We start from the raw sequence: 16,292 nt of genomic DNA, 5'->3' as shown, positions 1-16,292 counted from the left end.
CGAGGGGTGGGTGACCGGCATCACGCCCGGCCGCCTTTGTCTCCCAAGTGGCGACGTTTACACACCGCACCAAATACTCATTTGAGGCTGAGCCGACCGAGGGGATGCCCAGGACCGGTTCAGATAATCGTCACCGATGTTTGCCGCGAGCGGGAATCGAACTCGGGTCACCGAGTGCATTGCGCCGCGCGCTAACCGCTGCACTCACGCTCCGGCTACACGCACGCGCGCACGTGATCCATCCATTATCATTAGCACACTTCCAATTACACGGTGGATTTATTTAGCATTCCTTTGTGCCATTGATGTCAAGGCGGGGCAGGAGGGAGGGAGAAAGTGAGCTCACGTGCTTGTGTTTAAACGGCAGCGAGGAAATCAGTTTTATCCGCAGATTTCTAACCCTCTGCGGTGCATTTCCCCGTGTGCGAGTATGAAATGTAATTATGATGAGGTCAGTTTTTTTATTGCATGTTTATTCCAAGGCAGTGATGTAACCGCCGGTGGGATTTCAGATCGCGGTGGGCCCTCTGACTCAGACCGTTGTAAAACGTTGCGTCCATGGTAGCAGCAGCAGCAGTAGTTAGGAGTGATCTTTCGTCGCCAAACGGCTGGCAAGCTGTGAGTTTCATGAGTACTCGTTGGTGAAAGGGCAAGTTGTCTGTGGATGACTTTAAAGCGCCCTGCCTCCAATGTGCAACCCGGCTAAAGGGAATGTGTCTTTAAATGCATTGATGTGTGACGAGCGGACATATCATGTGAATGTCAGCGGCGTTTCACTGAGCATCGAGTACGTGTGAATATAGGAATTATGTTGTTGCCAATTCACACCCAAGCAATTTTGAAGAAATGTCACGATCCAGTACAATAGCCTGATTATTCATTTGGCTCATTTTTTAACGTCTATTTCACTGCGTATTGTTCCTTGGTTGTTTGTTATCTGTCTCGCACGTACAGCTGTGTGGATTCCATTGATCTAAATTCAACGCCTGTGTACAGTTCCATATAATTTGCATAACTGACCCAATAAGTAAACAAACTGCTATTTTGTTCTACGCAAAACCATTTAATACCTAACAAAAAATTGTCATCAATCATCGCAATAGTATCTTTAATAGAGGTTTGTTTTTTGGGTTAGATTGCGTACGTATAAATGTGTTGTTAAACCCGCCACCACCCGAGATTTGTTACGTAAACCTCTATTATGGATAACATTGGTCGCGAAAGCCTACGTGTTAAACATCACAATATTGTTTGACTGACACAAAGATCCCCCGTCATAGTCTAGGGACTATTTGGGCAAGTGCTGTTAGCGAGCACCTATAAAGGCCGGCACAGCACGCGAGGAGCTGGGGTGGCCATCATAACGCCCGGCCGCCTTTGTCTCCCCAATGGCGATGTTTTTACACACTGCACCAGGTACTCCACCTAGAGGGGGTGGGGGGGCGGATAATTGTCGCTGGTGTTGATCGTGAGTGGGAATGGAACTCGGGTCGCCGGGTTCACAGCACAGCGCACTAACCGTTGCACTACCACTCCCCACTGACACACACAACAAAGTCAAAGATCCCCGTATAGCCTTAACAGACCGTAGGGGCAAGTGCTGTCAGCGAGCATCTATGAAGGCAGCAACATCACACGAGGGTGTGGGTGGCCAGCACCACGCTCGACCGCCTCTGTCTCCCTAGTGGCGATGATTACACACCGCACCAGGTATTAATTTGAGGCCGAGTCGCCCTGGGGGAGGCCCGGGACCGGTTCAGATAATCGTCACCGGTGTTGGCCCTGAGCGGGAATCGAACCTGGGTCGCCGGGTTCGTAGCGCAGCGGCGCAAACCGCCACGCACGCACGCACACTCACACGCGCGCCGAGCAGCAACAACAACCACGGCGCAATGCTGTGTAGGGTGGCTCTGACGACGACGGAGAGAGAGGATGGCCGAATCAACCACGGGCAATGCCACCCAGGAAGCAAAGAGGCGGCCAAGCCACCCAGGCTGACTCCTCTATGGAAAGGGGGCGACGGTTTAGAGGGCTTGGGATTAACTGCCGTTGGGGCCAGTGCCCAGTAGAGGACCTCTGATTAATGTGATAAAGGTCACTGGAGGTTGTGGATGGGGGCGGGGCAGGGAGGATTTGCCCACACGGAATGCTTTGCACAAATGCAGAGTAAATCAATAGGAAGCTTCGCTTTTCACATTTAACCTATGGTGGTGGTGGGGGGAGGTTCTCTCTCCTACAGTAGTGCCTGAACAGCAAAAGTAAAAACAAGTGTGAAATGTATTGTATGTTGAACTTGTTTTGCCCCATACGTAGCCAACCGTGCTAATCGGAGGTGCTAATCGGAGCAGTTGTTTGATAGCGAGGAAATCTGTAGATGGCCTTTGTGTGTCATAGATCTTTTTTTTATTTACGAGACATGGTTAATCAACGAGTGGATGAATAATAAAACTAAGAGTGCGATTTGTAACGCAAACAATATTTTACACACGTCATAAATGACCGAGACTCAAGACGCACGGAAGCCAAGCTCAGTGTTACTTGAAAGCCAGGCGAAAGAGGGTAAGCCTTTAAGAAAGAGCTGGAGCCTTTTAAGTGTCTCTTGAACGCCCGTGTACGTAAGAACGTACGTTGAACCTCGTTCGCACCGTGCGTAGTCAACCGCGCGAACCGGAGTTGCGGAAATCTGACGCTTTCCAACGGAGGTTGTCAGCGCCGATGCGCAATTGGGAAACATTTCTTAAATCCCACAAAGCCCTCGCAGCCGCCTCTGTCCACCCAGCAGCAGCAGAATAAATGGGTTCCGCTGTAGTCAGTCGATCGGCAGGTTGCGTGCGGGTTACTCCCACCTCTTCCAAGACGTCTGGCCAACGTGGGAGAGAAGGCCGACATGCCCTCTGAATGGGTTCTGTAGAATTTGCCCACTAGTGGAGGCCGTTTATGTTTTTTTTTTTCCGGTAGCGGTTTGAGAAAGCAATTGCAACGTAAAAAATATATTCCTAGATGCTCAATGTTTTACGAGTGCAGGCTCAACGTGAAGTGATGAATTATTACCGAAGTGATGTCAACGGATGTACCATTCAAATGTCTCCTGCTTCATGATTTTCTTTCCACATGACTGCTTTTTTTTCGTACAATTTTTTCGTACTATATTTGTAAAAAAATATACATCATTATTATTAACATATCCCTTCCAAGACGCAGAGAACCAATGTGGCAGAGGAGTAGAAATCTCTCTCTGAGAACTTCCTCGAGAGGAGGCCCGTTGTTCAGCGGTGGCCTGAGCGGAGCAATTTCAGGAATGCCCCTTTACCTCCACATCACCCCACCCCCCCCACCCCCCAAACCTCCAGCGTCTCGCCCTTCCGAACGCCAGCCCTGCACTGCACGCAGAGATCTTTGTTCCTTGAGCTCGCGCAGAGCATCTCCCTTGCTTCCCAAAGCCGTGCCGAGGACTGGGGTGCAATCCCCCGCCCCCCACTCCACCCGCCCCCCCCCGTAGATTTATGGGCTCCGTGGTGACCGTTTTAGTTAATTGACTTGGCCTGCTCCTCCTTCCTCTTCTTCTTAGCCCTCGGCTGGGGAAAGCCGGGCCGGGGGGGGGGGACAATGAAACGAGCGTCGCCGCTCATTCCGACCGACGAGAAATCGGACGTAAAGGGCGCGACAACAACAACAACAATCAAAACAACAACAACAATACACTCCAGCGCACCTGGAAGGGTCCCCCCCCTACACCCTCCCCGGCGTTTGGCATAACGCAGATCACCAAAAACTCAACGCGTTTATCAACCGCAGTGCATTCAAAGGAAACACTTAATGTGACGTTTTGAGCAATAGCCCTTCTGCACAGTACATCTATGTGTGCAACATGTCACCCGATGAATGTGTTGGTTTTTGTTGTTATTGTTGCGTGCGCTTGTGCACCGCTGCAAACGCAACATCGCCAAATAATTAGTTGTTTTAAAAAAAATCCGTGACGTTTTATCCCCGCTGTTTGCGAGTACCCGCCCTCAAATCATCGACTCGCACCCCGGACCTGCGCGCGTTCTCCTCTCGCGACGGCGTTTTTTTTTTCTCTCTCATCGCCCACGGAAAGCGCCCGAATCGGACCCGTTGTGTGCCCGCCGACACCACCACCACCAAAGACAAAGATCCCCCATATAGCCTTAACAGACTGTAGGGGCAAGTGCTGTTAGCGAGCACCTATGAAGGCCAGAACGGTACACGAGGGGGTGGGTGGCCAGCACCACGCCCGACCGCCTTTGTCTCCCCAGTGGCGATGTTTACACACCGCACCAGGTACTCATTTCAGGCTGAGTCGACCTAGGGGAGGCCCGGGACCGGTTCAAATAATCGACACTGGTGTCAGCCGTGAGCGAGAATCGAACCCGGGTCGCCAGGTTCGTAACGCAGCGCGCTAACTGCTGCACCACCGCTCCCCACACACACACGCACACACCGGGTCAAGGCACGGTCACGTGCACACGAGAACCGGGAATTCGAGTGGCTTCGAGCCCCGCTCCTTCAAAGCCAAGCCGATCGCTGGGGTCGTATTTTTTTTGTCATCTCCCTTCCTCCACCTTCGCACACCCCCCCCCTCCCCAAAAGAAAAAAAAACGCAAGCCGCAAGTGACACGCGCCATCCTATGACGCACGACTGCAAAAGCATCTCGGGAAATTCTCATTCGCCCCCTTTAGGGGCGATCGAAAGCCACAGGTACGTTGCAGCGTGGCCAGGTCAAGTGCACGTGGCGCTCTCTGCCCTTCAGCCAATGGGCAGGCCGCAATTATATCACTTTGTGCGTCAATCGTTTTTTTTAGTTTTGCCCACTAATCTGGATGAGTGCGTGTCGTGAAAACACCCAGCCACTCACCCTCAACCACCGCCCCCCTACTTCCCGAGCCAATGTTGCCCGCTGCACATGCAGTGCTTGCGTTTGAACAGACAATTGAGTGGATACATTTTAAAAAAATACGTATTTAATCTGCTGCAGTTGCTCAAGATGTGTCTATGCTGTTGTGGGCGTGAAGGTGTACCTGGCAGGGAGAGGGGTGGAGTACCAACCCTCAGAAATAGACACTGTGCCTACTGCCACGTGTGTCTTGTAGATGTTGTGCTTCAACAGCTATATGGAGAGTTTTTTTAAACGATTTGTTTACACTGCAGGTAAAAAGCATAGTTTTGATAGTTTTGGCAGAAAAGTAGAGATATCATCATAATTGTCCACCACTACCACCATCATTATCATCATCCACCACCACTATCGTCCTTAACATCGTCACCTTATCACCCTCCACCACCATCAATATTCATTAACCATCACCCATCATCGTCGAATCCCAATCGCCCATCACCAGCTTTATTCTCACCCACAAACCCTCACCTATCCTCGCACATCATCCAAACTCACACCTCCTGGTCGTTGACGAATCCCTCACACTTCCACGAAAATCAAACGAATCTGCAATCCACCCTGCGGTAACCTCACCAACTCATTCACTCACAAAGCAAAGCCTCATCGCAGCGTTCTTCATTGCAAGGCCCTCGGGCCACTGGCGGTCTCTGTTGGCCTTCAGTGCGACCCCTGACGTCTGGTCCCCTACAATAATACACAACACGCCAATGGTGTTGTCTTGCAGGCAATTGTGGCGGCCCTCGCACCTGAAGTCTTATTGGCGAAAGAGCACCCCCACTCTCCCCCCTCTCCCCCGGTGAAAATTCGTGAAAACCACTGCCCTTGACTTAAAGCTTTCACGGCTGCAGGAATTCATATTCTTTGGGTCTTTCGGTAAAGTCACGTAGATAGGTTCAAAGAAAATAACAAAAAACTACGACGTTTCGCAGCACACGGACCGCTCGTGTTGCGATCGAAACGTCGTGGTTTTTTGTTATTTTCTTTGAACCTATTTACGTGACTTTACCGAAGGACCCAAAGAATATGAGGACCACTGCCCTATTGGGTTACCGTCACTGCCCGAAGCAAAAGACGACCGCTTACCTTCGACAGGGCCGGAGGGCCCACGAGGACGCTGGCCGGGCAGTGGAGGCTGTCCTGGTGGGAGGCCGTGGCCTGGGATGCCCACTGATCCACGTGACCCGGAGGCGTGAATATGCCACAGTCCAGACCGCTGCCCTCCTTCTCGAATTCTTCGCAGAGCCCGTCGCCGGCGTACGCGTAGCACACGTTCGGCGAGCCTGGTGGGAAACACGGCACGGTCTGGGCTTACTGATGTCACTCTTGCCCCGGTGGCCTCTCTCCGTGTGCTGCGAAGAACAGACTTTGCCTGAAACATTGCCGACTACACCATCTTCCTCTTCCTTCCGATGTGAGGAAGCCACTGGGAGCCATGCACTTTTGAAATCTCGATTGAAAACTCATTTCTTTAGAACTGCTTTTTGTGTTAAGTTTGTTGTCCTTCCCCATGCATCTCCGATGAGCACCTTTGTCTACGTACGGTGCGAAAGAAGTTCAACATACATACAATGCCACACAGTTGTTGATATTGACAATGAACGTTTAGAGTTGTGTTTGTTAGTTGTGTTGGTGGACCACTGCCAATGCAACAGCGGAAGCATTACCAGGCAATGGTGTGCCACGCGTTGTTTTTTTCAGGCTGTTCCGCGCGTCGTCTGGCACGGTGGTGCAGCGTGTGCAGGGAGCATCAATGAGCGTGAACAGAAGCTCCCAACATGTGTCCCGCGAAACGTCGGACATCGTGCCGAACGACACACGCGGTACAGCCCGAAAACGCATCGGAAGGTTTCACAGCAATACGGCCGCTAAAACCTCGCAGTAGCATGGCACAGTTTCAATTCACAACAGGCTTGTTTGGATGAGAATTTAGAGGCAATGTTTTTTCTTTTTTTACGTATCAATTTTTCCCACAAAATGTTTGTTCCAACTGTCCTACCGGTATCGTATCGTGAGACGAAGTGGACATTCAGAACGCGTCACGCAGAGCCCCTGCAAGTGGATTTCACAGAACTAGTTCTGAAATGCGTCAGAGTGATCTTTTTTATTTTCCAAATGCAAAGATGTACACGTTCTCCACACGCTTTGCATCAGATACACGTTTGTTGCACGCTAATGGAAGGCTATCACGAAGGCGCTTTACGTTTTACAGACGGGTTTAGCCTGCTGATAGGAGACGCTGCTGCCACGTGGTTTCCCCAAGTTAAGTAAAGCTAATTGAGAATGCCAATGAATACGATGGGTTTTTGTTCAGTCATTGGTGACCGCGCTGAGACCATCAGCTCACTATTCTTGATCACCTTGTTTCATCATGGGCGACTGAAACCCACATTTCTATCCGGGGATCTTAGCGATGACAGCTCATTGCTCAGAGCTCGGAGCTACCCGGCAACCTGCGAATTATTTTCAAGTTAGTGGGGCAACTAGCCTGGAGGATCCACGCAGTGTAGCCAAGTGTAACTAATGAAGGCCCATAATCAACGTTTTTGGGTTTAGATCGCGTTATTTATAAATGTGTCGTAACCCTCCACCACCCGACACGGCCAATCAGTAAAAAAGTGTCACGTTGACAAAATACTAATAGTTCACTGTTTTAGCCCACCGGTGTGTTGAAGCGTGAAACCACAACATTTACAATTTGAGTAGCACGACGTTTCGCTGGTAATTGCATCCAGCATCATCGGGCAATTCGCCAGAATGGTGAGGCTCTCCTCTGTCTCCCGTTCTTATATAGAGCAGCAGCAGCAGGGTGACGTCATCATTAACTCATTAACTCAGACACATTTATAAATAACGCGATCTAAACCCAAAAACGTTGATTATGAATAATATTGGTCGCGAAAGCCTACGTGTTAATGAAGGCCCGTTAATTTATTGAAACGTAATTCAAAGCTTGTTCCCTGTGTTCCATTATCTCCCCTGCAAATGCATCAGAATCTGAATCTTTATATATCGTGGAGAAATCCGATGAGCTGTGGATCTCTTTTCCACAGATGTCCAATGAGACTTTCTCAGTACAAACAAAAGTGAATTACCCGCTCAAATGAGCGTCGAAACACCGTTGCACTGTACAGCAAGTGGTGAAACATTCCACATTCCTATGCCTGGCGCAAATCTCTCGTATCAAAGGGCCACTGTAGACTTGTGGTCAGTACACACACTTCACCTGCACTTGAACTCTCAACTTTGCGATTGCGAGCTCCTCGCTCTAGCTCTGAGCCTCATGGCTGATAAAGTGCCCAGCTCGGAAAATCCACGTGAAAGCCCACGCTATTAGAAGGAGAGCACACCAGCACTGTGAGATCATGAGTATCGACAGTCTAAATTCTCAACTCTTTTAATGCCTCTCATGATTGGGAAAAGGAAAAAAGAAACATCGGTTTGTTTATGTACGTAGCCAACCGTGCTAATCGGAGGTGCGGTTGTCTCGCCACTGCCACAGGAGCGTGGAACTTTCTGCCACTGGGTCAGGGCTGCATACAGAAGATGAGCACCTATGCCTTGGTGTTGACTTCAAGCTTTCGTGACTGCAGGAATTCATATTCTTTGCGTCTTTCGGTAAAGTCACGTAGAACAAAATTTTTACAAAAATGACGACGTGTCGATCGCAACACAAGCAATGACGATTGCAATGACGATTGCTTGTGTTGCGATTGAAACTTCGTCGTTTTTGTTAATTTTTTGTTCTACGTGACTTTACCGAAAGACCCAAAGACTATGCCTTGGTGCTCGATTTGAGTCAGGAAATCACTTCGTTGTGGGTTTACTCACCAACACACCTGTGTGCCGAAGTAGTAACGAATTGCCACGTTTTTTTAACGTGACAAAGCTTACTAATTGGCTGCGTCGGCTGGTGGCGCATTTAACGACACATTCATATTTACGCGATCTAACCCGAACAAAAAAAACTTTACTGTGGATATCCCGTCGGCGAAAGGCTAACTTGTTAAAATCACTTCGACCGTTGACTCGAAAAAACAACAACTACTACAGTTCGTAAATTAAATTCCTGTTATGCATATACGTACACGCATTCCCTAAATTACTTGCAAATAATGCTTAATGGTGCCCATTGTTATTCGTGGAAATGTTAGACGTAACAGAGACGCGTGCATTGTGCGTCCCCTCACGCAGGCAGCTGGCGACACAATGGGGCGACGATGAGAACGGTTCCCCTGGGGGGGGGGGGGGGGGCAAACGAGGGGGAGTGTGAAGAAGAAGGAGAAAAACTCCCCCCGCGCCCCCCCCCCCCTACACACAAACCCATCGGTCCTTTTCCGAACGAGCGAATGACCTTTTGCACTCCCCATAGAAAATGTTCTCCCGAAAATGCGCGAGCAGCTGCGAGAAAGTTAATCCGTCGTAAACGCCGTTTTGATAGGGACGGGATAGTGGTGGTGGTGGAGGTGGTGGAGGTAGGAGAGCGGTGGTTTGTTATCCATGGGACATTTCAACAAAACTCTTGCTACATATTCGACTCTGTTTTCGGAAATGTAGTCCGCTCGGTGCGAATCTGTAAAAAAAAAAATTGAAGTTGTCCCCGCCTTGGGAATTCCTCCGCAGCAAGACGCGTCGGTGTCAACACAACGGGACGGCTGGAGGAGGAGCTGAGGGCAAGTAAGCAGTACCCCCACCCCCCTCCCCCAGACATGCACGCAGGGCTCACCGTTACACAGGTAAAGGGACAACCCTGCAGTTCCTTGGGCATGCTGCTTGCTGGCAGAAAGGCCTCCACTAGAAGGAGCTCAAATAGAGTCCCGCTCGAGGCTATTTTCTGCATTTAGCATTTTGGCCTTCTCGTCCACGCTGGCAAGACGTCTTCGAATAGGTGGGAGTAACCCACACTTTACCCCACCGCACACGGCCTGCTGATCGATATCAATGCAGTGAATCCATTGATAGCACTGGGTGGGCAGAGGCGGCGGGAGGGGGCAGATAAGAAACTTGCATCACCGTTTCAACTACCGCGCCAGCAGATAGAATTTAACCTGCGATCTCCAGATTGCAAGTTCAGTGTGCTGCTAACCACAACAGCGTCTACACGCACGGTTAAATAATTTGTTTTAGCTCCACGCTAAGCTAGACCACACAATCACTTAAGAAGCTATCGTCTTACATCAGCACAGAAATACTCAAGTGAAGATACGAAAAGAGCAGGTTAATAACGTTCCCTTTCAAGGTTTCCCCCCTGATCACCATGGTCTTGGGGCACGCAGATTACGGGGCACGGCTACCGGGTACAGGATGTCTCTTTCGCGGGCCAAAAAAATCGGCTCAAGCAGCCCTTTGTTTTTGAGTGACGCCGAAAATGGGCGCTTTCATTCAACCACCGCGGGCAGCGGAGAACTGTTGGGAGGACCGCTGTGGTCCGGTAATTCGATTTGTCCGCTTGTGCCACGCGCGGGCACGCAATCGAGCGTTTCGGAAACCCCGCGGACCTACCCTTGGCTGTGATGTTCCACAGTCGCGTATCATCATAGGAAATGAAACGCAGGATCGGTAACGCGTGACAGCCACGGCGGGTAGATTGTTTCGCGCACGCTGGAACCTGCGATCCGGAAGCCGACGGTTCGATTCGAACCACCTGGCGCGGTAGCTTAAAGAATGAAACGGTGAATGTCCTGCCGCTATACACGCAGTGGTATTCGTGGGCACGCTCCAATTAGTCGATCTGTGGAGTGAAGTGTGGGCACTCCCACCGCTTCCAAGATGTGTGGCCAGTGTGTAAGAGGAAGCCAACATACTCTCTCGAGAGGGGTGGGGGGTCCTCTGTTGGAGTTGTGGAGTACCTTCGGCCAGCAGTGTCGTGAGCGAGCGACTGCATTCCAGGAGTGCGCCTTTACCTTTTGTTGTTGTTGTCGTGCAAAGCCGTACAAATACACACGCGTGTGCACACCGAGCAAGCGCACACACGCGCGCGCAAAAAAACGGGGGCAAACTAAAAAGACGGGAGAGAGAGAGAAAAGAATGCTGTGCAGACGGATCCAGTGGCAGTGGCGTTTCAGTAACCGTAACCCACGGACGTTAGGTGATTGATTTTTTTTTTATCTGCCGCTTACATAATAGGATATCGGCTGTCCCACGTCTGGATGCCAGTCCAGTGAGTGTAGAAGTGCCATGGTTGAAATGCCAACCTGCTCCTGTATCCGTCCCGGGGGCTGTTACAACCTCCTTTTGAGCGGAGACTCTTAACAATGCAGTGGCTCTTACAATGCATTCTTTGCAATTAAATGATTCAGTTACTTGCTTACCATTGCTTTAAAGTTAGATTTTAAAAAATACAGAAATGTGCATCGCCATTATCATCCACATCACCATCAGTGCATCTTTATAAAGTATTAACTATTTTGGTAAAACAGCATGATTCTGTTGCGTGTTGTTTTGCTATAAAATTCCCCTATTTTATTTCAATTGTGGTGACTGATGGCACGCGAAATCAGGCCGAGAAATTTCCTTCTGGAACCACTGCGCTGTGTGCAGCACACCAGCCCGTATCAGTGAATGGTCCCCGGAAGATAATATCACTGAACTACTTTGGAAGTCACTGTAATAACAACACCCCTCTTTATCCACTCCTCGGGGAAAAATTGTATATGCCCCTGAAAACAGCGTTTGTGGCATGTAAATCAAAGCCAAATCATGTTTAAATTCACTGAACTAAAATTGTAACAAAATTACGTGATAACACTGGCCAGAAATTTAATTCAGTGCCAGCACTCCACCCAGAAATCGATCGTAATCGACGATTCCATGCACTGTTATGCACCCCTGGGAAATAAATCATTAAATCACATTGGAATGTAATATTTAGACATCTGTCTCTGGGCCTGCCCCCAATATGAAATAACTTTCCATTGCATACATCATCGAGAAATCTATTTTGAATTGTATTTTTCAATTCCACGTGTCAAGCGTGTGGTGTAGGGTTTACTTGACGTAACTTAAGCGTTGGCATTCATCAAAGCCAGAATAATAAAGGCAACTGTGCCATATTAATGTTGACTCAAGCACAACACGTCATCCCTGTTATGCGGTTGCCGTTGTTGAGCTAATATATACACAATTATCCCTTAAATGAACGGCACTTTGCAACAACAAAAAAGGAAGTGATTGTTTTTTTGTTGTCCTCATTTGGTCCTGTTTGACATAGAGAAAGACACGTGTCCTGAGCGGTTGACCAAAGGCATCACCATTAGGAGCATTGCGTCCACGCATTAGTGAGCTTCCGTGATCTGCAGCAATTATTTCGCGAGCCCTTCGGCGCTATTCCCATTGTCTACGTTCAGGTCGTACTGAGTAACGTGGTTGAGTCACGGGGTGGGGTGGGGCGGGCGGTGAAAGGGGTGAGGGGTGGCGACAGGGGATGGCTTAAAACGTCTAGGTCGGAGACACTGAGCCAACACGAGATCTCGAGTTTGAATTGCAGGGCTGGGCTGTCATCCAAAAGTAGGGGAAGGTGCGGCCATGCAATTGGCTGCTCGTGCCACTGCCAGCGTAAGGGGCCCTCTGCTCGAACAAACGATTTGGTTTACCCTTCCACGTTGGCCAGACGTGTTGTAGGAGGTGGGCGCCCACCCACGCGCTATCCTTGACGCACACAACCTGGCCATCGACTAACTGGGCCCGCTCATGTAGGATTTTTTTTGTTTTTAATGGGTTCTAGATTTGAAGCTTTCGTGACTGCAAGGATTCATATTCTTAGGTTTTTTTCTGTAAAGTGACGTAGGTAAAACATTAAAATTAATAAAAGTAAAATGGGTATAACCTGCTTTTTCCCATCATGCAGTTATACTTTCACTTTAGCATTTTAATTCCAAGCAGTTTATGTACAATATTTTGACTGTACGTGTATAATGATTCCAAACGTTAACTCATACAAAACCACGCGCAGTCTACGTCAATTCAAATTTATTCAATTGTCAATGTTCTTAAAGTTTCCAAGTTATCGCAGTGTCCCATAGTGTAATGGGTGAGCTCCAACTACAAGCCACTCAATCTCGCCACTCTGAAGAAGAGGCATCACCTCACAACCCTTATCGACTATACTGTTAAAGGTCCTGTTATCAGGCAGTGTCAGCAACAAATATAGTGAGTGCTGCATTTTTATTTTATCTACACTTTGTAAATAAACAAGTGCCTTATAATAGACGTGGGTAAGAGCAAACGTCTTGAAATGGGAGTATGAAATATAACTCAACACATTCATCAATAACACCGCCTTAAACGGAAAATAACGCTTATATTAGTCTCCTTTTGTTGGGTTGTTCCGTGATGTGTGCGCAACATCATGGGAGTACTGTGTTTAATGCCCTCGTGACTTGAGTCCTACATCAAAATGTGGATGATGCACCATCATCGTCAGGCAAAATGAATCCACTGCTCCTGTAAACGGATGACGTCGGCATTGTGTGAAGTGGCTCATTCACGAATTACGTCATGTGTATCTGGTGCTCTAACTGTGCATAAAATACGTGCATCAGAATCAAAATATTTTCTGAATCAAAATATTTATTAATACCGGAAGAATCCGATGAACTATAAAGCTCTTTTTCACGGATGTCCAGCAGTCTTAGCATTCGCTAATAAAACAAATCAACCTGCCGAACACAGGCACCCCCAAACCTCTACCAACTATCGCCATCCTGCGATGTAATAGTTCACCTGGCACCTGCACACGAACTCATGTCATCCGCTCCATCTCCCTGGTGGACGTTCCCACTCTCTTGACACGTTACGTTGCTCCGCTGTTACCCCTGAAAATCGGCCATCGTAAAGCCCTCTCACGAAATCGTCCTCTGCCTAAGCACGCTAAACTTTAAAACCAAACAGTTTGAATGATGCTTTTGACCTGTGTACTCCCTCTCATCTAAGCGTCCATCTTTCCGTCTGTCAAATGCAGGACTACCACGCGTGCATCTCTCCACGCTCGGATAATGCACAGGCTTTAACGTGATGCTTATATAAGGCTTGCGATAAGTGAAGACGCGAAGGCGCTGGTGCCCTGGGTATCTACGTGTAGACAGAATCTGCTGAAGGTGGGGAAAAGTGTGGTCGTCATAGCTGGGGTGGAGCACTCGGCACCTACTACACTGCACTGTTGTTGTTGTTTGACTTGCATCCCACTGGGATTTTTGCACACAGCGTTGGTGTACAGTGTTTTTTTTCTGCAATATTTTGCTGTCTTTTCTTGGATTTTCTGTTTGCACTTAGTTACATATTCACTTTAAGATGTTTTTTGTTCATGTTTTTGTTTTTTGTTTGTTGCGGTTGCACCCGATTCAAGAGCCGAATGGCTCACAGGGCTCTATACCTAATAAATGAACTTGAACTTGATGGACGCAAAGCCGTCTGGGTGAACACCGAGCCAGGCACTCGCGCATTCACTTTTCTCACGCGCCTTAATATCATTCTTCGGTTGTGACTGCCACGGTGACTTTATCCCCGTGGATTTCCCCCGCTTGATTCCTCCCACACATGTCGAGGACTCGGTCCAGCAGACTGTTTCGTCTCAATAAAAATCGTGGGTTCAACCGCACCTGCGTTTCGCGATGCAACTCCATCCGCTTCATCTCTGTGCACTGCTCCACTTTTCAATTCCCTCCCATCATCTATTTTTCCAAGTTATTATTATAATTACGACTTGGCTTTAAACAATGAACGCACAAACTCTTTTATGTCACGTCAGCCAGGTGGCTCAGTGGTAGAACGAGCAGCTCTTTATACGAAGATTGCAATTTCAATTCCTGGCTAGATATTGTCAGCCCATCATCATTTTGTGGCCAATAAAATACCTACCGCTTTGTGAGGAAGTAAAGATTGGGTTGTTCCCTGTATAGACTTGCCCCCGCCGTAGTAATGTGGAATGCCCACTCACTGGCTCCAGGGCTTTAAGTGAGAGATGAGCACCGCTGTCCTCAAATCTCGTTTGAGGGGCAAATCACTTTGACCTTTTCGAGTGCCGTTTTGTTGCTGACCCCAACTGCCAAATTTGGGCTGGACCTGGTGCCCAGCAGTGATTAAAAAAACCCACATAGCTCACGTGCGAGCGCCTTACGTATGAACTCACAGAGCCCAGTCCCCCGTGACACCACGTCTCTCTCAACTCAGCACTTGCTTTTAACCAAGACTCTTGCAAATGTTTTATTCACTCCGTGAGTGTCTTCTGTGCGTGGGCTTTTTACGCGCGCGTCTAAATCACGCCGAGTAAAGGGTACTTAGATATACAAATAACATCATCTCCGCCGTCGCTTTAAACGAGGGTGTCAGGCATTTGCGCGCACAAAGATCACCTAAGTTGTTTGCATTCCCCTTAAAATAATTGGGCGGCTTTCCATTTTGTTAATTAAACCCTGGGCACACTGCGGGCGCTACACCACACGCACGGCGCACCCTTGCATTGCACTCAGTGTGATAGATTTTTTTTCTAATATATATTTCTGGAAGAAAAGAAAAAAAAACACGCGTGCGTTATATACATAGCTGTCGGTTATTAAGTGGTGTTATTGTGCGGATGGGGGTGGGGGGTGAGAAGAGGTGTTCTATAGATACATGAGGAAGAAACATGGAGAGATACAGAGAGACACACACACGTGGAGAGATAGAGAGACGTGGAGTGAGAGGTGAGAGTGAAGTCAACACGGAGAGATGCGGACATTGAGAAGTACAGAAAGAGACAACGCGAGGAGAGAGACATTGAAATAAACAGAAACAAGACGTGGAGTGAGACAGATTCAAGGAGAGAGAGAGCAAAATCTAGAGACAGTGGAATACAGACACAGTGACATGCCTGTAGATACGCAGAGCGAGCGAGTGGAGATAAAGAGCAAGATATGAAATAGAATTAATTACCGCAGATGTAAAGGGAAAACAAAAAATGGCAAGGCAAAAAAAACAGACGCAGAGGCACACACACACAGAGAGAGAGAGACTGAGAGAAACGAAGCGAGAAAAATGTTGGTGACGGGAGTGGTTGCCCTGTGTAAGTGGGGCACCATGCGCTGGTGCCCACGTGGTGCACGCATAAGGGCATCGCTGCTGGCTGTCTGCGAGGCAGTCGAATGGGTTATTGTTGCATGCGAGAGTGGCAGACTGCCCTCTATTATTCAGAGCCAGGGCCCAAGCAGGCGTTCGCATGGGGAACGCGTCTTGAAAACCTTACGTCATTGCTATCTACGGCTCCCGAGCGCAAGTAAATGAAAGGGATCGTTTAATGTTGCGAGCGGCGTTGTGGGCAGAGGAAGGAAATTACATTTGAGAAAATGATAAATGAAATCGCTCATTTTTTTTTGTTGTTGGCTAATTTATTTATTGATTGACTAG

The 16,292-nt window shown here is 48.6% G+C and overlaps 1 protein-coding gene across 1 annotated transcript in view; it reads right to left on the bottom strand.

Annotated features, from left to right (window-relative positions):
* The window catches only part of LOC144948384 (pappalysin-1-like), a 116,436-nt gene that overhangs the window by 54,906 nt on the left and 45,238 nt on the right, over nucleotides 1-16,292 (bottom strand). Inside the window, exon 11 of the mRNA XM_078877807.1 lies at nucleotides 6,000-6,196. Coding sequence (XP_078733933.1) covers nucleotides 6,000-6,196 — 197 coding nt within the window. The remainder of the gene's footprint in view (nucleotides 1-5,999; nucleotides 6,197-16,292) is intronic.

The sequence above is a fragment of the Lampetra fluviatilis genome, chromosome 49 (assembly GCF_964198595.1).
Source record: "Lampetra fluviatilis chromosome 49, kcLamFluv1.1, whole genome shotgun sequence".
Classification (NCBI taxonomy): Eukaryota; Metazoa; Chordata; class Hyperoartia; order Petromyzontiformes; family Petromyzontidae; genus Lampetra; species Lampetra fluviatilis.
Note: the sequence above shows the minus strand (reverse complement) of the source record. Positions and strands in the feature narration are given on the sequence as shown.